We start from the raw sequence: 25,820 nt of genomic DNA, 5'->3' as shown, positions 1-25,820 counted from the left end.
AAAAAAATGTGTACCTGATCATTCATTCGAGAGTAAGATCATTTAGTCTGGCTGTGTACTTGCAGTGCAACACCGTATTTTATTTTGTCAGTCAACGTGGAGATCTATTCCACCAATGATCTAGCCCCGTTCAAATGTCCCCTAGAATTTTAAGGGTTTAAACTGGAGAGGGAAATAGGGGCACTCACACAAGACCTGCCTCCAATGCCCACCCCATGAGGAACAATACTGAGACAATATAGATAATTCAGAACTCAATGGACCATTCGTCTGACTTGGAGTAAGGCAGTTTCGTAGGTTCCTATACACACTCCTGGAATCTTCTTTCTACCTGAGTGCAAAAGGATGCATCTTTCTGCAGGGCTGGTCACTTGTATAGTCCTCGATCTCCCCCCCCCCCACATGCTGGGTATTGTTCCTACCCAGCCTACCCTACTGCAACTGTTTTTGGACTACAACTCCCATCATCCCTAGCTAGCAGGACCAGTGGTCAGGGATGATGGGAACTGTAGTCCAGAAACAGCTGGAAGGCCAAGTTTGGAAAACCCTGATGTAATGCCTAATTTCTCATTTTATTCTATGCCTTTGCCTTAACTTTTAAACTGGGCTCTCTTTTCTTTGCATAAAGTGGAAAGTCAGAAACTCTGTGATAATATGGCAATAGGCTGGAGTTAGCAAATATGATCCCTTCAGGCATTCAATTTTTTACTTCTCTTAACTGTAAAGGTAAAGGGACCCCTGACCATTAGGTCCAGTTGTGGCCGAGACTGGGGTTGCGGCGCTCATCTCGCTTTATCGGCCGAGAGAGCCGGCATACAGCTTCCGGGTCATGTGGCCAGCATGACTAAGCCGCTTCTGGCGAACCAGAGCAGCGCACGGAAACGCTGTTTACCTTCCCACCGGAGCGGTACCTATTTAACTACTTGCACTTTGATGTACTTTCGAACTGCTAGGTTGGCAGGAGCAGGGACTGAGCAACGGGAGCTCACCCCGTCGCGGGGATTCAAACCGCTGACCTTCAGATCGGCAAGTCCTAGGCTCTGTGGTTTAACCCACAGCCCCACCCGCATCCGTTCTTAACTGTAAACTGGCTCAACTTACCCAAACGGAGGGTCCCTGTGGGGTGACCTCCACTGAGGAGCTGCCTGGCCTTGAAGCAAGTTTTTCTAGTATATGTGCTGCCAAAGCAAGCACAGAAGCAAGTTTTCCTGACCCGTCAATAAATACCAAAGGGGCAGCAGAGAGATGTGTGTCTTGTCTGGAGGGGTTACGACATGTAGAGCCAAGGCCCTGAAACAAATAGGAAAAGCAACAGAAAACTACTAAGGACCCTCAAGCATCCTACATTTTAGGAGAGGAGAATTCTAAAGAAGAGGGGAGAGGCACCCTTTACCCCACCGATAAGAGAGGTGTCAACCCTTCCCTACAACCTGGCTATGCTAACTGGGGCTGACTTGAGGTTGGGAATCCAACATCTGGAACACCACAGGTTCCTATCCCCTGCCTTGATGGGAAATTCACTTTTTCCTCTTTTCTGCTGTTTTTACACAAACTCTGCACCTTTCCTTCTGCTACCCAGGAAGTACACATTTCTAAGTGTAGTAGGATTGATCTGCCGAAATAGGTGCTGAGCTGAACAAGCCATTAGGAAGCTTAGCCCTGATTATTCTCAATTCCTTGGCTGCACATCTCTATGCATGGATAAAAAGGTAAAGGGACCCCTGACAGTTCAGTCCAGTTGCGGACAACTCTGTGGTTGCGGCGCTCATCTCGCTTTACCGGCCAAGGTTTGTCCGCAGACAGTTTTTCCGGGTCATGTGGCCAGCATGACTAAACCACTTCTGACAAAACCAGAGCAGCGCATGGAAACGCCGTTTACCTTCCCGCTAGAGCAGTACCTATTTATCTACTTGCACTTTGCCGTGCTTTTGAACTGCTAGGTTGGCAGGAGCTGGGACCGAGCAACATGAGCTCACCCCATTGCGCAGATTCGAACCGCCGACCTTCCGACCACAGAGCCACCCACGTCCCTCTCTATGCATGGGTAGCTGCCATCAAAACCTTCCTCTTTTTATAAATAATAATAATAATAATAATAATAATAATAATAATAATACACAAATGGTGCTATCCTAGTTCACAGAACACTTAATCAGAAGAAAGCTAGTATTTAATTTGTATCTTTTACTCCAGTTATAAAAAGCCTGTTACAGCAGCTAACATTTAGACGCTTGAGACATACTTATATTTGCGTTGTTTTATTAGAAAAAATACTCAGGCAGGGTCTACAATCATCTGTCAATTAAGAATGGTATACAATGAATGCAAAAAGAAATAAAATTTAAAAATACAAATACAAACTATATCTGAAAACACCTATTTGGCAATTTTATAACTTTTTTTTTAAAAAAAGAATCAAAGTAATTGCAGATGACCATATAAGTTTAAGCGGTAACTGAAGTGCTCAAGCAAAATTAAAAAATAAGAAATAAAAATAACAAACTGCATTTTTTTTTAAATAGTAACATTGCTACAGATCTTTATGAAATACCATTATTAAACGACTATTCCAGAACCATTTCATGTTAGTGGTGCTTATAATCCACACATTGATAAGGAATTCAAATGTATATAGACCATTCTAGACTCAATGGGACCCAAGCAAGCATCTCATCTTCATTAAGGTAGACCCCAATTTATGGTATTGGAAAAGCTAAGTTCTCCAAGCAGAGAGTCTATAGTTTTGTTTTTTGCTATTTAATAATAAAAAAATTAGTGTAAAAACAGCTGGTATTTATATTCACTGTAGTAATGCAAAAAAAAAAATAAATCCTCCTAAACATGGAGGGTTAATCATGCAGTTTGACTGCATATAGCCACCATATAATATTTTTTTTTTACATTTGTTCCTTCCAACAAGCAAGGAAAAGAATGATTTCATATCCCTTACCAGCAATGAGCGCTGTAAAAATCCGAAGGATTTCTGGAAGGATGTTCAATGTGTTTTTTGTTTTTACAACAGTAGTATATAGGCTCTTAGAAATCCAAGAGACTTTTTTTTTATTGTTAGGAAAGGTGCTTGCTTTTAAACAAATTCTTCTGGCAGCACTAATGAATTACAATATCCTTCCATATTATTTCTACCATAATATATACATCTCAACTTCCATGCCTCTAGAAAAAACATCTACAATACATTTCATAATATAAAAATATATTACAAATCTGCAAAATTATTTTACAAGCAATGTCCCATTATCTATCTATTTCTCTCTCTCTTTTTGTCTCCATATAAGACGAACATGGTAACACATATTTTTCTATTCCTGTAGGTTAAAAGAAGTCCATAATTTCTTGCTTAGTAAAGCCAGGACGCAATTTAATTTTCTTTTCATAGCCAACTTTGGTGCATAAACGATTGTATTTTTAAATGCTTCTTTTTTAAAAAATACAATTTTTTTACAACTAGAAAAATTTAGGCCAAAAGGAGGGGGAAGGAGGAGGGAGATTTCTTTAGTAGCAAAGAGGAGTTTTAAAGGCCAAGTAGTAAACAAAACAACATTGCTACCTTCTTCTGTAGAGGTTATTAAAGTTAAGTCTTACTAACATACAGTAATAGTCCTTATGGAGAGGATCAGATATACAGCAACACTTAACACCGACCTGTTCCTCTTGAACGTATATTCCACCAGAAATGAAAATATGCCACCACCATTTTGCTTAAACATGATACCACCACTTGTTATGCGACGACAAGTTCACGAAAGTGACAATCGATTACTCCGCACCATACTCTTGAGAGAAGAGATCCCTCTCTAGTGTGTATTTATTTCATTTACCAAATGACAAGATCCCAAGAAGCTTGCTTACAAAAAAACCCAACAACAACCACCACAGGGAGGGTTGTACAGGGCAATGTATTAATTGCCAGTTCATCCGATACAGGCTACGCCAGGGGGGTGGGGTGGGGTGGGAGAGGTTGCTAAAATAAAAGCCGCAAGCATGCAAAGCCTTTGAGAACACCCACTATACTGCCGGTATATTTTGCTTTCCTCATCTCCCATCGTACAGATATATAGGATCTGTTCCATGTATATAATATATTCCATAGATGCACCAAATTCATTCACAGAATGGTTTGCCAAGCGTAAATAGCTGGTGGCAGCCGGGCGCAGGGGAAGAGCGTAAGGTGGAGGGGCTTGACTAATGTGCATTTTCAATTCTAATTCCACCGTCAGTGAGTAAGATGATAGATGAGGTGGCCGCGCTGAGCTCGTTTTTACCTCTTCAACCTCTTCTGTGGCATTGTTCTAGGGAGGAAAAAGGAAACATTGCATTGGTGGCTTCCCCCAAAAAACGTCAAGGAAACTTAACACGCGCTGGTTAACGGGTTCACAAATGACACTCTTCAATGGCTGTGTCTGCGCGCCACGTTAAATCGCGGTTCAGCCTGATGTGTGCAAGCTGGAATCATCCATGAAAGGCCCATATCCTTTTCTCCTGGTCCTATGCAACCAGGAAAAAGGCTTCAGAAATCTTCATTTTGCTTCCCCTTCAACTCAGTTTGCCCTTACGTATGAATTGGGGCTTGTGGTTTTATCACTAATTATTGTGGGTCGTTCTGAAGCCAACCACAGTTCGTGATAAACCACATTCCCAAGTTTGGACAAGCAGCCAAGTTTAAGGGAAACCCAGAACAGCAAAAGGCCTCCACAGTCCTTTCTCCAGCTGTGCAGAAATGTCACACTCTGGTACTAGACAGCTCTTCAGACATGGATGTGTCTTGTGAAAATGTTCTAGTGTGGTTCAGAAATTATGAGCAGTGGCCCCTTAGAAAATGTGCACACTACCCAAATAAATATCAGGAGTCACAACCTCAATTTTGCAACAGGATTCTGTTTTTCATTTTTCACGTGGCAGCAATTCATGGCCAGCACAGAATCTCCAGTACATTTCTTCGGTCATGTATGTTCCCGTTTTATTTCTGATGCTCACCATTTATTTATTTTTTACCAAAAGCAAACTTTACCTTGGTTGCAGGAGCCAAAATGTCACTTTACATTCTCAAAGCATGTAAATTATATCTAGTTAAGAAGACAGTGTAAACATTTCAAAAAAATATTAGCAAATGTATTTTATGAAGACTGAAAAAGCTGGCAACAACATCAAAAAGTTTCATTCTCCAAGAGTACATTAACTTGGAAATCTTAATGGCAAGAATCCAGAGAGTCTAGTGCAGGCATAGGCAAAATCGGCCCTCCAGATGTTTTGAGACTACAACTCCCATCATCCCTGACTACTGGTCCTGTTAGCTAGGAATCATGGGAGTTGTAGTCCCAAAACATCTGGAGAGCTGAGTTTGCCTATGCCTGGTCTAGTGCACACAGTGTTTCAGTGCTACATTGGGTTTGGGTGATTTTTCCAATTCAGTGGCAGCCCTACACCACATGGGGTGCTGATGCAGAGGGGCCCTCCAAGCTGCTGGGAAACTCTTCAGGAGTTTTAAGAAACTGATACCGGGAGGGTGAGGGGTTGGAACCTAACCATTTAGTGTAATGCCATTTATTTCAAAGCAAGTGTGGTTTGGATTGCAGTTTAAATCTCCTCAAAACAGCTGGAACACATTTCACTACTGCATCATGCACATCTGAAAACCCACAGGGCCAGTGTAACAGGGTAAAACACTCGTGACTGACTGCTTTGTGTTTATACCAGTCACGATTACTTGTGTTGCATAGCGTATTTGATAGCAACGTGCACTTTCCCAAGGCAAACCTGAAGCTGATTAATCGAAAATATGAGAAATAAAAGGTAAGTGGAAAGGCTTACTGGACATCAACACCCCAACGCACGTGTTCCCCACCTGGCTTGGGATCACATACAAATGTTCATAAAAGTATATAGCCACATATATCGAATTGCGTCAGGGGAAAAGGTGTGGTATAATGATACATAAACACATGAAGCTTCTTGATATAGCATCAAGCTACCCTTAAGCTAGTGCTGGGCTTGATGGAGTTCTTTAAGGATGGCGTTCTTCCCATGCCTACTAACTGACTCACTGGGGGCTGAACCAAGGGCTACCAGTATTCAAAAGAAGAAAATGAAGAAGAAAGGGAAGAAGGTATGCTCTTCTGTTAAGCAGTTCCTGCTCTTAATCTCTGATTGACAACAGCAGTTTAAAAAGTGCAGGAACACAGAGGTTTCCTATGACAGGAGAAAGTTTTGTTTTGAATATGCACCATATATTCAATACAACAGTTTTCTTTTAAAACATTTCAGAATATCTTGGGGGGGGGGAATGTACAGAAGATTTAGTGGTGGGCACCTTTAGGCATTAATATAAAGGAAACAAATCTGCTTTTAAGAAGCTGATTTAGATAGAGAATCAAATCTCAAGCGGCACCTGATGCTCAAAAACGGGTTACAAGAGCTGACCACCCCCTCTCCCCAAAGTGGAAAGAAAGTTATTTTCAAATTTAAAAATTGCACTGAGCACAGATTTCAGAGTAATACCACGTGTATTACAGGCCAAGAATAATTAGCATATATTTATTAAAATATATATCAGAAGATAAATTTGGACTTTTAAAAGTTGGTATACAAAAATTGGTATACAAACCAGCATGATCTTAACAGAAGTGATCTTTCAGGATTCCACTGTGTGTACCTCCTTTACTAGACTTTCTGTACACCAAGCACAAAAAAGTAAAATACACTTGGTAAATATACACATTCCCTTTTCCTCTCACTATAGTTTAAGAACTGTTAAAATGATCTCAAACCTCAAAACTTAACTTTTTGATGCTGTTTTTGTTGGAAGTTGATGTATTGGTGTATCAAATGCTATTTACTTTCTCTAACTTCTGGCAATAAAACTAAGGTGAAATTAAGCATACTTGGAGGTCTACTTGACTGACTAAAAAGAAACGGAAGACATATCTAGGCATTAACTGTTAGAATATTTTTCAACTCTTTTTAGTTGTGGTTTTTTTTTAATGTTTTATCACCGCTGGGTCTTCCACCCATGGCTCCTTCAGTAGGAAAGTGAGGATATAAATCAAATTAATCAAATGATAAATAAAACTTAAGCTACCAGCATTACTATTTTTGGCATCAGCTTCAAAAAGTCAAGCGAGGCTTAAGGTCATAATGAGAAGAGAACAATCAAAAATTTATAAGTTACCTGTATATGTTTGGGTCCAGAAGCAAGGCAGCATCTTTTGGTAGTTTTGATAAATGAACTACTTTAGTTTTTAATTGATGTCGCTCACTTTCATTTACCCACACATCAGGAAGACTATGAATTACAAAAAAATTAAAAAATTGTCAACCTTTTCCCCCAACCATAGATGTTCTAAACAACATTTAAAAACAAAATTCTCACCAATGAATGTGAACTACCATCAGATTAGACAATGAACATGGTCTATGAGTGTAATGGTTTTCAGTAGTAATAGCCTTGCTTAGCTTACACATGAACTAAGTGAACCAATGTTGGATAACCACTCAATGACAATGACAACATGCGTATTCTCAGGATTCTACTTAATGCAAAGTGATGGCATCATTGCACAGGAGGAGGCACTGTCTATACCTGATGAAACAGCCATGAACCATTAGAAATTACCAAAAGGATCAGAGTATAGGGCTTTCCTGTTCTCCTTGTCATCCGAAAGATGAGAATACTGCTAGATTCTGCACATGACTCTCATAGGTTTTTGAGATGCTAAGCCATAAGGGAGTAGAAATGTTTTAACTTCTTTTGGCAATGAAAATCCTAGCCTGTGCAAGAGCATGGATTCAACCATCAGCATCCATTATAATTCAACTTACCAGTGTATCATGATGAGACAACCAATGCAACTACTCTTGGTTTAAGAAGTGCCTCTTCCTCATAGTGGCCATACTTCCATTTGCACACCACAAAAAACTAGCTTTAAACAGAAATAAAAGCTGTCCTGCATCCAATAAGCACAAATAGCTTAGAATATGGCATATAAAATGAATTGCAGTTTCAACAAGTCAGGAGAATTATAAGGAAATTGCAATCTTCCCAGGCCAGTGTTTTTCATAATGATAGCAAAACACGTGAAACAGCAAAGGATGAAGATGCACTAATATACAGTTGACTCTTCAGTGCATGCAAGCATGAGCAATCCCACAGCAAAATCTGCTGGGATGATAGACTTAGGATGCAGCAGATCTCTGGCTCAAGTTGGCATCCCCAACCTCAGCTCAGCTGAAGAGACATTGGCATAGCTTGCTAATTTCTAAACTGCTTCCAGTTTTGAGTCCCCAAAAAGGGGTGTTTCAGGGACCAGACTGGATCCTAACTAAGCCTGTTCACGTGAACTGGCAATATGGCACAGAACTCCTTTTTCCCTCTGCCAAGCTTAAGCAGTGCAGCAGCAGCCAGCCCACTGCTAAATGGAGTTTGAATCTGGTGTAGCTTACACCAGCTTGCTTTGCGGCATTTCTTGTGCGTAGGCTTCCTCCCATACTCACATATCCTCTGGTGTCCAGTGAAGTAGCAGCTTTATCTTTCCAGACTCCTCTTTTCTCTTAGCTATTACCTAAAAAGAACAGTCAAAATTATTGGGCTAAAATTTGTTGACTGGCGCTCATAACCATGCATGGAAAGTGTCTTATCACTCTGCAAACAACACTGTACAACTGGAATAAATTAGGCAAATTGAATCAATAAGCACAGAAGTATAGACTTCGCACACACTTTTAATATCTGGAGGCCTGGTATTGTTTTCAAGTCTCTTCATCGTGTGAGATACTTGCAGGGGGGAATACATAGGTAAAGGGAAGGGAGGACAGAGCTGTGTCAGGAAATCAAACCTCATGAGGAACAGTTGAGGGAACTGAGTATGTTTAGCATGGGAAAGTTGAAAAGACATGTAACATGTCAGTATTGCATTTGCTTTCCTACTGCTGCACCAAGGTAATGGTAGCACAAGACCATGTGCTTTTATCCCCAATGTTTTAATGCAGTTTGCCTATTAAATTTCTGTCCAAAAGCTTGCTGGTTGTAAGGGATGCACGAGTGCAGAATTGAGAGGGAAGGCATGGGAGACAGCCACAAAACTCTTGTGGAAGAAGAATCACCTCCTTTAATGAAGCTCTAGAACATTCCTGGAACTGACTCTGAACTGGCTCAAGGGGGAGGTGGGACTGCAAACATCATGAAGAAGAACTGGAGTTCTCCTATGCGAAAGAAACTGTTCAATTTTAAAGCACAGATCTATAAAAGGTCAGCTCCAGCTGGGAATTAAGGTTAGACCTAAGTAAATGGAATTCTGCTGACCTCTTCTGGAGAAGAGCAGAAATGCAAATGCAGAAACAATAAGAGAGCTGGCATTTTTATTTTTATTTTGAAGTCTGTCATTCTGTATGTTATATGGCTTAGACCCAGTTATCCTTGCTGCCCCTGCTGAACAGCAGTGGGGTTGACATAATTCCTTCCCCCAAGTTTGTCATGGTGCACCTCCAAGTTTCCTTTGCAACTGCTACTGCTCTGATCAGGGGACGGGAACCTCAGACCCAGGAGTCAAATGCAGCCATTCTAAAAGCCTTTCAATGTGTTCCTCCAGACTCTCCCCAGGACACGTGTCTCTCCATGCCACACATCTCACCAGCCATGCTCTGCACCATCCTCAAGTACTTTTGCCTGTCTGGAATGTGTCCTTAAACCATTGGTTAATGGGACCTGGCTAGTGGGCCCCATCGTTATCTTCCCCACCCTCACTTGGGCCAAGTTTGACAGGTAGGTAGACTTGTCAATCACTTGCCATCATAAAGACACCAAGTGATCCCCTTTTCCCCTAAACAGTCTGAAACATAGAGCCCACAAAGCGTGTTTCAAAGTGCTCTGCAAGTCCCAAACTGATCATAGTCTTACAAAGCCTTTTGCACAGGGCTTCTCAAAAAACACAAATCATGTGACTTGCAGGGTCGGCAAATCCCTTTCAGAAAAGCCAGGTTTTTAATGAAAACATATGATGTCCAGTGCAGGGCAGGTGCGTTTGGTACCTTCACTGCCTAAACCAGGCATCCCCAACCTGCGGCCCTCCAGATGTTTTGGCCTACAACTCCCATGATCCCTAGGTAACAGGACTAGAGGTCAGGGATGATGGGAATTGTAGTCCAAAACATTTGGAGGGCTGAAGGTTGGGAATGCCTGGCTTAAACTGAGATAACATCTGTCGTTTGCCAGGATGGAGATTAGTGCTCCATACACCAATGAGGAATGAGGTCCTCACTGAAAACGATACCCCACCCCTGCTCTATTCCATGTTCTGAAGGCTTGGAACGTGCTGAGGGCTCACACATTCAACTCTTCCATTCCCAGATGTCCTCTAACCTCAAGCACTCTTCAGTAATAACTCACATGAAGAGGGAAAGGAGGTATAAAGGGCTGCACTGCTGTAACTGAAGCCACAACCCCACTGTTGAAATGCTCCGGCAGGTTCATGCAGGCTGCTCGCTCACGACTCAGCTGCAACTTCTGTGATGCGAGCCTTTTCTAGTCATGAAGACTCCTGAGTGATTTAGAGCAATGGAAGATCAGGATTCTGTGTGGTGCAGAGGAGCCTCGGCAAATAGAAAAAGGCTTCCCCCTGCAGAAGTTACAGCTGAACTCATAAGCATCCAGCAGGAGCAGTATAACACAGGGAACAGAGCTAAAGCTTTGTCCCACTGCTACTTTGTAATTTCTTTCCCTCTTCAAATGCAAGCAATGACAGAAGACTATAGTTTCTATGATGTCCAAGTTTCGCAAACTGAGGTTAGCATTAACCACAGTATGCCAAATTGAGACATCACAGGCAACTGGGTTTGAAGGAAACCTAGAGACCTGAGAAAGCAAAGTTCAGAATCTCGTTTAGCCATGACTCCCATTTAGTGACTTTAGGTCCAAGTCAGTTCCTCTCAGCCTAACCTATTTCACAGGATTGCTGTCAAAAAGTGCAAAATATAACCTCGTGCAAAGTGTCTTACTACCATTCCTGTATAAGGAACATTTTGAGCAATCAAAATGCTGTGAAAATGAAATCTGCCATGAACATGTGGACATGCATATATCTAAGAAGTGTTTAAAAGCTGAAACATCTTATTAAGGTAAGTACGGAAGAATGCTTACAGTACTGTGAAATACGACACTGTGGCCTTTTCCTAAACTTTCTATGTGAGCAGAAAGGTTGAAGCAGATAGCTCGATGTCGTATGGCGTCCAGAGTCTGCGCATCAAAGAAGTCATGTGGTCTTGCTAAAAAAAGGAAAAAAGCCTTCAAAACTAATGGAAGAGCATGTTAAGTATTCAAATATTCAAGCTACAAGGATCATATTCTATCACGAAGCAAAGTTTACCAGTTAAAAATAAATTCTGATCAGCTTCGGAACAACTAACTGAAATGTTCAATACATTTGCTTTTAGGATGGGCAAGCATCTTATAGATGTCATCCTATTTGAACTGTGCTTCTCTCTAAATCTACTCTGTCCAAACTTAACACAACCAATACTAAGAAAAATGGTGCTTATAAACTGAAGACAAGCAGTCCCTTTAACTGCACTTAAGCAGCAGTGAGATAGCCTTTGGAAATGAGCAATTTCTTCAGGATAGTACATTCAACTGAAGGTTCTGTCTTATATACAGACTCTTTCAGAAGGTTACAGAAGAACAAAATCATACTAGAATTGCTTCAATTATATTAACTCAAAAGAGCAATAATAACCAAATACTCAGTACAAAAGGTTTTTATTCACATGCAAGCCTTGCCTGCAGGGCATTATATAAATTTAAATTTATTAAAATTAATATGATGGCTGCCCTTTTGAATTATAAACTTAAAAAACAGGAAAGCAAAGTAGGCAAAACCAATATATTTTATGAGCATTATGATGGGGGAAAATTCTTAATCATTTACACCTGGTGGAATCTTATTAACAATATCTAATCAGCATCAGTTCTTAAAGAAGAGAAAGAGAAAGTTATTGACCAATCTCAGAACAGTTGTAATTTCCACAATAAAGACATCAGCAAAGATATACAAGTCATTCATATCCCAAATTCCACTTAAAGCAAAGCAAAACAAAAACAAAAGTAACAAAAAACAGGTTTATCACATATACAACCAGCAACATTCTGATTTGCGTAACATTCCAGTATTCTCTCTGCTTCGGGGGCAAACTTGGCAATGAATCTTATAATATATTTCAAATGATATTGTGATAAAAAGGTGACCAACAAACCGGCAGATTCAACCAAGAAAATTATAGTTGCTTAAACAGAACACCCCCCTAAAGCATCTTACAATTTACAAAACAGAATACTGTGAACTAAGTCTTCTACATCACATGATACACATAAACAAAGGCAAAATAAGTACCATATTTTTCCGTGTATAAGACGCCCCCTATTTTTGTGTACTCTAAATTAAGGAAAACAACCCTCAGCACTACCAGTGTATCAGACGAGCCCCAATTTTAAACCTGAGTTTTTGGTTAAAAAACCTAGGCTTATACATGGAAATATATGGGATGTGCCAGTTCTTTTCATAAAAACAAGCCTTAAACTTACAGTTTTAGCTGAGGAAGAATCAACATCCTTCTAGGCCTACGAAATCATTAGTTGGCAGTCTATATGAATCAGTGTAATTTGCTTTCATTCATTTTGTACTAAAAGTTATTATTATGGACCATATACTTGTGTTCCACTGACTAAGAGAAAACGTTTGAGCAACCTTGGGAAATGAAATCTTAAAAGATCTAGACAAATCTTTAAATATACATACCTCAAAAACAAGCAATTTAGAACAGTTTAAGATTAAACTTAGATGAGTTCTTACCTATATATAATGTTAACTGCCAAATCTTCGGAACATTTCATTTTAGATGTATAAAAATTATACATCACTAGGAGTGTTTTTAATTATGCAAGTTCTGCCTAAAATACCTTCCACTCACATTATGCTAGTTTGCTTAAAATGCTAGAAATTGAAAATATTCTGAATAGATGGAATAAAAACTGCAGATGACTACTTCAGCACTGTTCAACTGCGACTGATATTCTACTTCAACAGACTGTACCAATGTCTTAGCTCAATTAAAACAGTTCTCCAAACCATGGTCTGGGAAATCAGAAACTGGAATCACACACTTCTCTTCTTCCCTCCACTTTTAAGTTTAGCTCCAACCATAGTTTGCTGTGACATCAAAACCGGTAAACCATAATTAGTGCTTACCACCCAGACAATTAGAAACCACAATTCAAACTGAAGTTTCATCTTCTGGTTTGGAGGTAGGGCAAGCAATTTTAGGCACTACAATTATGCTCAGTGCTAAACTGCAAAAAGAAAGTGAAGAAGATTGTGTGAAGGGGGTAGAGCAGGCCTCTGAATTGAATCTTAGTACTGAGAACAAGAGAATCCGAGGACAGAAATAAGACTGAGCAAATATGCTAAAAAACTTTCAGGGAAGCAAATATCCATGTGACTGCTTATGTAATTGGGTTATGAAGGTATCTACAGCAAGAAAAAGGAAAAAATACATTTGATTCAACTTTATACATTCACTATACAAGCGAACACATAAATATATTTACTGACTCATTTACTGCAACAGTAAGGGAAACAAAGACGTAAAACTGGAGAATCAAGTTTCAATTCTCTGGATACTACTAATGTAAACACTGGAAACTAATTCTAAACCTTTTGCTTGAGATAGCCTTGATTTTTTGAAAGAGGTAGCTTTAAACCCTTATTCATCACCTTGTAGTTTTTTTTAAAGCAAGCTACAGCTTGTTGTTTAGCAAGCTTCCCTCTTATTTTCAACAACCGCAAGAGTGGCAAGCTTGCTTTCTCAACCGTGCTGCACATCAAGTACTGCTGGTTTATATAACATAACTATGCAATAGTTCAACGCCAAGAAGTCAAAACTGGTATAATGAAATTAATCGAAACTATAGGAACAAACTTTACTCTGCAGTTTTGTTTGCAACAGAAGCAACACTTGAAATTATAGTTAACAAGAAAATAATAGGTTCTGCAGTAAAATGAAGTGCTGCAATTGTATTTCCCATATTTTTTTTTAAACGTACCTTCCATTTCGGAAAATAAGCCATAGTAGTTTCAGTATTACTAAAATTCTAGCAGAAAAAAATGGTAAAATTATTCTGCAAAGGAGGACAGAACTGCACTTTCCTATGTTTGTAAACCTAAATTTTTAAGTCTTAGTCAGGGTGTTTAATTCATCACTATCAAGTTTCATCTAAAGTCAAACGCAAAAAAAAGAGGAAAGAAGGCTGGGTACTTTCGGTGGCCTCCAAACTTGGGCTAGAGGTTGGCCCAGAAGCTGCAGCTGGTGCAAAATGCAGTGGCTCAGCTGTTCACTGGAGCAGGATATCGCTGACAAGTTACCTCACGGTTGAAGAATTGCACTGGCTGCCGATTAGCCACTGGTGCTGCTTTTGGCGTATAAAACCCTATATGGCTTGGGACCAGGATACCTGAAAGATCATCTCACCCCTTATATACCCAACTGATCACTGCACACTGCAGGCGACGGCCTCCTGCCAATACCATCTCATCAGGAGGTCTGTTCCACACAATGTAGGAATCCGGCCTTCAGTGTTCTGGCACACACTCCTTGGAATTCCCTCTCCTTAAAAACTACACAGGCACCGTCTCAGTCTTTTCAGTGCCTACTGAAGACAACAAGACTTTTAAGTTGAGCTCTTTCCCAGCCTGCATCTTATATTGGAATTGTTTTTTTAAGGTAGTGTTTCTCAAACTTCTGTCCCCAGCTGTTGCTGGACTGCAACTCCCATCTAGCTAGGAATGATGGGATGTTTAGTCCAACAACAGCTTGAGACCCTAGTTTGATAAACACTGTTTCAAGGGGTATTTATTGTTGCTTGCCACCCTGGGCTGCTATGGGAGAAAGAGCAGGATATGCCTTCAATAAATAAAATATACTCTAAAGGAGAAAATGGAACACGATATAGTGGTGCAGTTGATTGTGTATCACATTCAGCTGGTAAAAGTGGATGACATACACTTTTTCTTTTTAAAAATGCTTGATTTAACGAGTTTGATTGCATATACATATATACTGCTTTCAGTCAAATGTACGAACTCAGTTCCAATGCTGACATATATTCTGTTGACATTAGGGGATAGGAAAACCCTACCTGTGGCACTGATTTGTGGTGGTCAGCTAATGCATGCAAATCATCACTTGAAGCTGCAGGTGAAGAATGCCGAACATGCCCATATGACATGTCCCACAGCCTGACCGTTTGTCCAGAGACCATGTTACAATTATTTAGGTCTAGCTTTCCCCAACTGGGTGCCCTTCAGTTGTCACTGAGCATGACCCCCACCAACTCTAGCTAGTGCAGCCCTGTTTGTGGCTTGTGCTAATGGGAGTTGTAGTTCAAAATGCCTGGAGGACATCAGAATGGGAAAAGTTGAAATGAGCACAAATAGGAATTTATGACGTAGTAGTATTAAATTAGTTCCCAAAATAGATTAACCATGCTGGGATTCTGATTAAAGGAGGCGCCCATAAGAACATTTAATCAAGCTTAGTTCTGTTTTTGTTTTTTAAAGGAAGATAAACCAAACAAGAATGGATGGAGCTGATTGGAAGGTGTTTGGCTGCAATGGTACTCCTGATTGAGGCTGCTTCGTCTCCCTCCCTTCCCGGGTTATGTATGGCTTGCACCTTGGCACAAGAGCACAAAGGTTCTCGTTTTGCCACCCTCAGCTAAGGATGAACAGTTACTGGGAAACAGGAATAACAGTGGGAGCGTGAGAAGACAGAAGGCTGGGTTATTGTGAATCAGAAGGGTTTCCACCAGTTAATGTATTTAAACTGGGCTTCAGGTGCATGAGTCTGGGAGTGTTCTCCCCACCTCCCGTTGAGTTTTACATGCCTTGAAGATCACTGACAATATGGATTAGTACAGGCACAATGGTGAACTTGTTTTGTCTATGGCTAAGACAGCAAGAGCATGGAGGCACAGTATTGTGCTTCCCTACCATCAGCTCCCTGTCCAGAATGAATTCCCCATGCCCCTTTCTTGCTAGTTTTAACCATGCTTAAACTTTACATCGGCACTGGCCTTATCTATTTGCGGCTCAGTCTTTTAGCAGTGGTTAAATGTTCTCCCACATAATGTGGCATCAGCCCTATAAGAGAGCAGGGTCCAAAACCTTCATACATCCAACCTCCTTAAACCTAACAAATTACTGTGAAGTCAGTGGCACATAAAGTATGATACAGCTACCATCTATGAAACTGTGGTGCGCCCAGTTTCTGGACTTAGACAATATTATGATTATAGACACACATTAGTCTAGATAACTGCTTCGAGTCCAGAAAAGAACAGATCCCTTCTGTTTTTCAGGAGGCCCACAGAATGTTCCCCTCTACTGTGAAGTACTTGCATCTATTCTGGCTGGCCGAGTTGTGGAAATGGACCAGATCATATAAGCATCTCTATCACCCTGTACCTTACATTAAGATCTTAAATCAAAAGTTGAAAACAATGGAATTTATAGGCTAGCAAAAAATCAATAACTAAAAAGTGGACAAGTAGTCAAGAAAGGCAGTTTTTAAAGTTTATGCTGCTTATTACTGTAGAAGATTCATGTGCTTACGTAAAGAGCGCCTCCGCTTGTTCTTTAACTTCCTTCTTTTGTTCATTCCAGCTTTAGAAGGAGATTCTTCTTTAGCCTTTGGCTGGTTGGTAACTTTTGAAGAATTCTGCTGGCTGAAGTGTGTTGGCACGTGACGAGCCAACCCACTCTGAGACGCAAAGCTCGCATTGCACCCTCCAACGACACACTAAGAAATACAAAATCAGAAATGCTCAATTAAGATATCATAAGGAAGCTACCGATTCATTCTCACTTTGCACTGCTGCTCCTTTAACAACGGAACAACAAATTCAGGCAACATATTAAAAACTGCTTATTTCAAAAAGAATTTCCTCTTCCCTGGATGTCCCTAATGCAGATCTCTGTGTGTTAACAAGGAATGATATAGTTGAATCAAAGCTGACCTCCAAATACTCGAGCACTCAATCCATTCCAATTATACCATGCAAACATACGCCTTGTTCTAATTTTAAAAATCCTGAAATCACATCACATGCAAGGGACAATTTTCTTGCATGCTACACAACCACCACCCATTCCTATGAGTATTTCACATGGGTAAAATACTTGTTCTCCTGACCAAGAAAGAAACCTTAAAGAAAACTATTATAGAAAATTTTATTACAATCAATTTAAGGCTCCTTTCTACACATTTCCTTGAGTACTGTGGTTAAAGTGGATTAGGTGGTAATGTTCTAAACAAGCAACATGAGCCAGCCCCAACCATACACATCAAAAATTGCAGACATTACAAAGACCAGTATGAGCGAACAGACTACGTCAAGCAGTCTGCTGATCAAGGATGTTGAGGGCATGTTGCCCTTGAATAGCATCAAGCTGCTGAGAAAAAAACGTCAATACAGTAGATAAGTAAAAGCTGCTATGCATATCCTTACTACTCCCTGAAGGTTTCTCAGTAAGGAATATTTTGAATTCCGATCTGTGAAATGTTATCTTTGGATAGAAGCATGTACTTTGTAACCCAGTTTATCAAAATATAATTTTGTCTGCTTGGGTTCCAAAAGAGACATTGTTAGGAGAACTTCAAATCTAGTATTATACTTAGTATTATACCAGCCCCCACACCCTAACCTGCTCCTAACTTTATATGCGTTTAATATACCATCTCACACACAAGCTAAGTTTATTTAACCTGAGCAGAGCACCCCAACGATAGAAGCTGAAAGCCACAATAGCATGTGCTATCTACCTACTAACTGAAAATCATTTTATACTGAAAACTAAATCAAGGCTGAAGGTTTTGCTAAGCTGAATTTTCCTGTAGCTTAGTTAAAGTTTTGGGGTATCATCCAATCTTACAGATTTCATAGCACAAGCATTTTCAGCTGCGCAAAGGAACTTCCCCTCCCCAAAATCTGTTATGGGTTTCCCAACAACCCTCCAGAACAGATTCAGGGGGCATGTGGGGAGAAGGAAGGGAAGTACCACTGTACATCCCAAAGTGCTTGAACTAGCAAAACTGTTTAGCTGGATACTGCCCTTAGCCTACAGCAGCATATTTTTGCTCCTCCCAAACTTGATATTGATGTTTTCAGACCTGAAGGTTAACAAAACACTACCCCAAATTGGTTTGGACAATAATCTTTTGGCTTAAAACACAAATATGAATGAATCTTGTGGGCATGCACATAGCTCCTTCACTGCTCCCTTTGTGGAGGAAGACAACAATTCCATCAACCACATTTTCGTACCACTTCACTATTAAGAAAACCTTGAAGAGGTTCAATATTTGAAAAAAATATGCATTAAAAGCATTCCAAAAAAAGTAGAACTATCAGGAAATTCAAGAATACTTTCTCATTTCATTTGAATCAGAAAACTGTATTTAACAGCTCTACATCAAGCCAAACTATTAAGACAACTTCAAGCCATGACTTCATATCCAAAACCCTTAACCATAGTTGGCCAGTTCAAATTAAACAGGAAGCAGTACTTAACAGAAGACTTCTCGGTTTGCTCACTTGCTCATGTGAACAGAAGAGGAAATGGGCTGTGTCCAAAAGACTTGTTCGTGTCTTTGCTTATCAAGCCAATATGTGATCATCCAAACATGGTCGCTTGTGAAGATGAGTGTCTGCATTTAAGACTTATCTTTTACAAAGCTCTCGCTTTAAGTTAGACAGCTAAACGCAAACATCTTTACATTCTTAGAACATTTTTTGTAAAATAAAACACCATTGTATGCTTATCCTAAATTGCACACTTAATCTAAATGAGAACGAGAGTAAGTCTGAAAGTGAGTTCAATTCCTATTCTAGAAATGGCATCTGAGTAATCTAGTCTGACTGAATAATCCCCAAACTGCAAAATCACATGAGTTAAGTGGCCTGATTAGATAGGCTGCAAATGAGTGGCTGCATGTGGTGCCCATGGTAGTGATACACACAACTACTGGGAAATGTAGTCATGAAATAAAAAAGGATAAAGATCTTCAGAAATGTGTCTTTTCCACCCTCAGGGCTATCTGCACAGGCAGAACTGCATGCATAGGACTACGTGGGGAGAACTGGGCAATTAAATTTAAGAGAAATTAAGACCATAGAAGAGATATTGGTTCTACTTGAAGCAAACCAAAATAGAAACTTTTCATGGAATCAAATAGACAGTAGGATCTGGTTCAGAATAACATGGGCTGGGGTGAGGATTTGGATGCTGATTGCCCTCAAACTGAGGTCAGAAGTTGATGTGGACACAGGCAATGGACAGCCACCAAATTTAAACTAGTTAGGATGATTACGAGCTATCCACAATATTCCAAAATATATCTTACCTTAAATGGTTTGTCACCACTGTGCGTCAGCATATGCCGCTGCAACCAGCTCTGACTTGTTGACGGGGTGTTATAGACTTTGCAGCCTTTCCATAAGCAGACAAATACCTAGTAAAAGAAAACACAGCCATTAAGCTGGGTGAATGTTCACCTATTGCATGATTTTAATATCCAAACTCAAGTACACTCTCAGTTCAACTGTTAAAACTCTCAAGTGAAGTGTGAAATTGTTTCCTCTAATGATTTCTATAGCTGTAATTCAATTTGGTGTTAGAAAACATGACAGATTTCTGTTGGGAAAGAATGTGCATTTAAAAAAAAACACTTTTGAGCTAAGAGAACAGAAAACGAGCAAACAGAAGAGAACCACCAGCAGGTTATAAAGACTAAGGATGCTGGTAAATTTCTAGTTTGAGGACTGGACAATCACAATCCAAGGAACTGACACAGTACACTATCAACAGCTTTATTAAAAAGACACGAAAAACCCTCTAGAGCTGATTTTGAGGGTGCACAAAGGGCTGCATGGGGGACAAAAGGAAGACTGAGACCCACTGCACAAGCTAAGTCTGTTCCAACAATGTATGGACAGCATCCAACTCAGTTCCTTATGAAAGGCTTTTGAGGAAGTTTGGTAACTTGAGTTCATGAAAACTGATGCCGTAATAAATCATTAGTATTTAAGGTGTCACAGGATTGATGGTTTTTGTTGCAAGAGACTAATACTTGTGTCAGCCACATGGCTAAATCATGATAAATGGAATGAACTCCTTAAAAATGGGAAGAATATAAAAATCAAAATCAAGAAATTAACATCGGGACCCTAAATATTCATCATTAGAGGAAGCAAATATTTGTGATGGCCATTACCTCTAAAATTCAATTAGCAATTATGTGAAAAATCATGGGATTAAGGACAACTTTTAAAAGATATAAAACATGGGTGGCTAGCCCTAGAGTGAAGGGTAGGTAATAATCATCACCCTTTTTTTTTTTTTTGAGCCAAGGGCATCAAGACTCTCATGGCCACATCCAAGTGAACGTGCCTCCCCTTTTAAAAAAGGAAACTGGGGGAGGGGAGTCCTTAGAGAACACAAAAACCTTTTAGCACCACAGAATCAATAGCAGGGGACTTGTAGGAGAGGTCTGTCAAAAATCCATACACAAGTGTGTGTGTGTGTGTGTGTGTGTGTGTACATGTATATGTATGACAAATTTTGGGAAGCCATATACAGCCTGCTGATTAGCCACCTCTGAACTAAATTAAGCAAACACAGGTCTGTTGATGGTTACCATGAAGGATACTGAACAAACCTGTATGCCCATATTTAGGCAGTACCTTGTTAGCTATAAGATGATCCTGGGGTGGGGGCAGAACTCCACCAAGAACACACAATTCCTAGACCCAGAAACCATCAAGCTACAACTTCTCACACTTACCAGGATTCAGCTTCAGTTAGGTAAGACTGCTGATCTGGCTAAGAATGGCATCACTTACATTCTTAACAGCAGTCCTGAGAAAGGGATACAGTATATTTCATAGAACTCTGGGATACTTGGGGTGTATTTAGGGAGAAACGTTCTTTTCTATTTGATAACAGTCTCCTTGCTCCATCACAGAAACTGCAGATAGCTACCCTTTTGTTTGTGTGGAGACCCCCGCCATTGGTGCAGCTGAAGTCCAACAGACTTATATACTAGAAAAGGATTCTATGCTTTAATTATTTATGTTATGAAGACAGCTGTTTTTCCTCTTTTAAAATGAGTACTTTGCTTTTCATTTATTCTTCCACTTCTATATATGCTATGTTAAAAACGGGTTGCCTTGTCTCCAAACTCCAAGTTACAAAACCAAAATCTAAACTGCTGATGCAAAAGAAGAAAAGCTACATTAAGGAACACAAACTAACTTGAATGAGAACCAGTCCTAGACACTGCTCCCTGCCTTCTCTTTATCAAGCTGCAAAATTCCAAATTAGATAACTCATCTCTTAACTTCAGACATCTACAAATCTTACTTGCTAGTGACAAGTGTCAGTTTACATCCCTTCCCCCTATTCTCTCGTTCAGTGGTCTGGAGGCAGCAAGAAACAGCAGGCATTTCTCCAAGTGTTTCTTACTGTCCAGACACCAAAGTGAGAGAAAAGTCCCCACCTCTCTCAAAAGACAGGAAGCTGAATAAAGGCAAGATGGAGGCAATGCTGATGGATGGATGGCATTTCCAGGAATTGGGAATTCAGCCTGCTCTAGACAAAATGGCACTCCCTCTGAAGGAAGAGGTCTGTCATCTGGGGGAGCTCCTGGAGGAGGATCACTAAAGGACCAGGTGGCTTCCAAAAATGATTGGCACTTTATTTAGCAGCAGCAGTTATTAACTCTCAATGCAAACAGTACAAATATCATGGAAGAGCAATGAAAAAGTAAACCAACCCCTCCTCGCTGGCCATCTACATGTATGGAGCGAATGTGGTCTGCCAGATCTGGGCTTGAGTTGAAGCAAGAATGGCACTGGTCCCAACAGCAGTTATAAGCAATACTTTTTCCTGATGAAGCTGTAACTCCTTGTCCATTCATCATAACTGGAGTTGAGCGTCCACTGGAAATTGTGCTGTCTACATCCATTATGGTACTGCTGATGCTACAGGAAGGGAAGAGAGAGAAATGAGTTAATTATGAACCTTCTTGTGTTTTCAAGCAGATTTATATTTCAATATAAATGGCAACACTCGAAATCCCAGCACGCAAATTAACAAATCTCAATACACAAATAAATGAGGCAAATGTTGGTTCTGACTCAATATGGGCCAAAACTAGTTGTGATTCATTAAAACTGCTCAAAAGTCCCCATTTCACTACTCCCTGGCTCCATGTCAGGAGTTAGCAAACCTTGGCTTGTCATTACATGCAAACCCACGATCATGGCTTGTTTTGATTCACACAGACCAGGAGTGTAACAAAGGAACTCCATGCAGGTGGGTGGGTTGGCATAGAAGGGATGGAGTAGTTCTATGCCCAGCATAGAAACAGAATGGGCTGCCAGAGGAAGGGAGCCCTCCTCTGAACACAGAAAATGATATTTTTTGCCCTTTCTCTGCTGGTCTCCAATAGGCTATTAAAAACTGTTGGGATTCTTTACAAAACTGATGTACACATAATATACATCACAGCCATTTCTGGAAATATGTAAACAACTGCACATTGGCTCAGTCTTTGAGCACATAGAAAAGAACGACTGTGATTGCAGGCAATGGCCAGTTCCCCGTTCTTCCCTCTTCTGGGTCCAAAAGGACCCACATGTCAGTTATCACACAACATTAGAACATGCCTAAAATGTTCACCACCTGTACTAAGACCCAGCATGGGTTTCTGAAAAAGAAGTCAAGCCAGGCGGATCTCTTAATTTTTTTATTTATTTTTTTAGTTACAAGCTTGGTGAATCATGGGAATGCTGTGGACTTAGCGTATCAAAGTAAGTCTTTGACAAATTCCCCAAGGATATTCTTGTAAGAAGCTAGTAAAATGTGTACTGGACGATATAACTGTTAGGTGGATTTGTAGCTGGTTGACTGACTGAACACAAAGAGTGCTCGCTAACAGTTCATGGTCATCTGGGAAATAAGTAAAAAGTGGAGTGCTGCAGGGTTCTATCCCATGCCCATTTTTGTTCAACATCTTTATAAATTACTTGGATGGAGGTATTGAGGGGAACCTTGTCAAATTTGCAGGTGACACTAAACTGGGAGAGATAGCTAATGCCGCTGAAGACAGAATCGGGATTCAAAATGACCTTAGCAGATTGGAGAACTGCTCCCCAACTAACAAAGTGAATTTCACTAGAGACAAATGTAAAGTTCTACACTCAGGAAGGAAGAACTAGCTGCACAAATATAAGATGGGGGGACACCTAGATGGCCAGTACTACATGTGAAATGGATGTAGGAGTTCTCAGTAGCTTAGCATGAGTCAACAGTTGATGCAGCAGGAGGGGAAAGCTAATGCTATTCTAGGCTGCATCAACAGGTATCTCTAAGCAACCAAATACCATTCCAGGCACTTCAGAAATAGTATTAATTTAACTTAGGCTGGGCTAAAATTGCAGAAACACTTAACAGAGAGTAAACACTACTATCACCATGGAGCTAGCTTCCAAGTACGAAGAAACAGGACTGCACTGCAGGTGCCTCCTTGTGCACCTTCTCCCCACCCCCCACCCTCTTATGCAAGACTGTAAAAGCTTTTGGGCATGTTTTGGTGATTGTTGCTTTTATGCTTTATGTCACATAACACCTTGCTTTATTTTGGACACATAAGAAATAAGAAACAGTACTGCTACATCTACTGTATTTTATTCTGTTAAAGGAAAGAAACACACTGCACTCAAGATCTGCAGTTCATTCGTTCAAGGGATGAGATTTCATCATTATTACTAGCAATCCCTTTTGGCAAATGTAATGAAAAGGCCTGCCATCTAAAAATCTGCCTGTGTTGCATTTGTTAAAATTGTAGTGGCTAGGTCAGTCAAAAACAAATACAAAAATATTCATTGTACAGTGGTAACTGGATGCAGATGGGATCCGTTCTGGAGCCCCGTTCGCATCCTGAAGCGAACGCAACCCGTGTCTGCGTGGGTCGTGATTCGCTGCTTCTGCACATGCGCGTGACGTCATTTTGAGCGTCTGTGCATGCGGCGAAACCCGGAAGTAACGTGCTCCGTTACTTCCGGGTCACTGCAGAGCGCAACCCAAAAATGCTCAACCTGAAACTACTTCAACCCGAGGTATGACTGTAGTGTTCATCAAATAAATGCTGTGATGGCTGATTAGACAAAACATTGCAAAACAATGCCAGATAAATGCAAAAAACCTAAACAACCTTTAAGTATTTTTGTGCTCTGCCTTTAAACCTTCCTTCCTAAAGTGTTTGACCAGGACAGCTTTCCCTAAGGCACACTTCAGATCTAACAGATGGATCATTACACCAGCGGCCCTGGAGGTCAACATGCAGGCTGGATTTGTTCATAGAACTGTTATTTCTGAGATGCAAACCTTCCATTGGGCACACACACAACTATTTGCAACCAAAGTGTATCTTGGCTGGTTAGGGGGAGCCAACACAGAATTGCACTAACCTAATTCAAAGCTGATGTAGATTTTGGGATTCACAAAATATCTGCCTATGCTAAGAATCATATGGTCTCCCTTAGCCCAGTTCTGTACATGCTCCAATGGGGTCAAGGGGCAGCATTCAGACCTCTGCTTCAGATATACCATCCACTTGCAATCACCGTAATGCTGACAAAGGTATGGACTTTTTTGTATTTTTGATGTCTGCTAGGATTCAGGTGGATTTGTAGCTGGTTCTGCATCCTCCTGGAAAAAAGTAACAAGTGGGGTGCCGCAGGATTCTGTCCTAAGCTCGTAGCTAGTTTGTCTTTATAAATTACTTAGGCAGGCATGGCCAAACCTGGTCCTCCAGCTGTTTTGGGACTACGATACCCATCATCCCTGACCGCTGATCCTGTTAGCTAGGGATGATGGGAGTTGTAGTCCCAAAACAGCTGGAGGGCCAAGTTTGGCCATGCTTGAACTAAGGGAATGCTCATCAAATCTGCAGATGACACCAAACTGGGAGGGATAGCTAATGCCGTAGAAGACAGAACCGGGATTCAAGGAGACCTTAACAGATTGGAGAACTGAGCCCAAACAAACAAATGAATTTCAATAGGGACAAATGTCAGGTTCTACACTTAGGCAGGAAGAACCAGCTGCACTGTTATAAGACGGGGACACTTGGCTTGCCAGTTCTACACATGAAAAAGATCTAGTGAGTCTTAGAGATTTGCACTGGTTGCCAATTTGCTACCGGGCCAAGTTCAAAGTTTTGACACTAACATATACAGCCCTATACAGCTTGGGAACAGCTTATTTGAATGATTGCCGTATCTTTTGCATACCCAGCAGGTCAGTACGCTCCTTCAAGTTCCAAAGATATTAGCAGCCCTTCTATGGAAACCTGAAGTATGGTTTTCAGCGTAGATGCCCCATTCTGTAGAACAGCATGCCTACTGGGGCAATTATCTGCATTTTCAAAAAACAACTGAAGACATGTTTGTTCTGACAAGCTTGCCCAGCTGGATGAATTCATCTCTGGCACATGTGTTCATTTTGTATTGTTTGAAATTCATTTTGGTTTTATTTGTGCTGATTAGTTGCTGTTGTATCAGATTCCATACAACGCCTTGGAACATATGTGGAAGGCAATGAACAACAACACATAGGGCACTATTGTACTCCCCCCCCCCCCAGCTCAAGTCCTAGACATTAGTCACTGCTCAGACAGAGCCCCTCAAAGACAGGGCA

General features: G+C 40.6%; 1 protein-coding gene and 1 long non-coding RNA gene across 5 annotated transcripts in view; both read right to left on the bottom strand.

The window, feature by feature from the left end:
- Positions 1 to 2,242: 2,242 nt before the first annotated feature.
- AEBP2 (AE binding protein 2) overlaps positions 2,243 to 25,820 on the bottom strand; it is a 33,678-nt gene continuing 10,100 nt past the window's right edge. Inside the window, exons 2-9 of one of the 4 annotated variants that reach the window (XR_014538763.1) lie at positions 21,892 to 22,099; positions 19,462 to 19,569; positions 16,671 to 16,857; positions 11,150 to 13,529; positions 8,509 to 8,576; positions 7,187 to 7,300; positions 6,623 to 6,687; positions 2,243 to 4,310 (exon numbers count right to left, since the gene is read on the bottom strand). Coding sequence is in view for 2 of the 4 variants with exons in the window: in XM_083572924.1 (XP_083429050.1) it covers positions 6,633 to 6,687; positions 7,187 to 7,300; positions 8,509 to 8,576; positions 11,150 to 11,274; positions 16,671 to 16,857; positions 19,462 to 19,569; positions 21,892 to 22,099 (865 nt within the window). In the remaining 2 variants the exon portion in view is untranslated. The remainder of the gene's footprint in view (positions 4,311 to 6,622; positions 6,688 to 7,186; positions 7,301 to 8,508; positions 8,577 to 11,149; positions 13,530 to 16,670; positions 16,858 to 19,461; positions 19,570 to 21,891; positions 22,100 to 25,820) is intronic. The other 3 variants (XM_083572924.1, XR_014538764.1, XM_083572925.1) reach the window with 3 other exon arrangements.
- LOC310743139 lies at positions 13,748 to 15,229 on the bottom strand. Its single transcript, XR_014538801.1, has 2 exons — positions 14,560 to 15,229; positions 13,748 to 14,461 (listed from the first exon to the last, which is right to left on the bottom strand). It is a non-coding gene; the product is annotated as an uncharacterized lncRNA (long non-coding RNA).

This window comes from Podarcis filfolensis (genome assembly GCF_964270895.1).
Source record: "Podarcis filfolensis genome assembly, chromosome: 10".
Classification (NCBI taxonomy): Eukaryota; Metazoa; Chordata; class Lepidosauria; order Squamata; family Lacertidae; genus Podarcis; species Podarcis filfolensis.
This window is presented reverse-complemented; position numbering and strand designations above follow the sequence as displayed.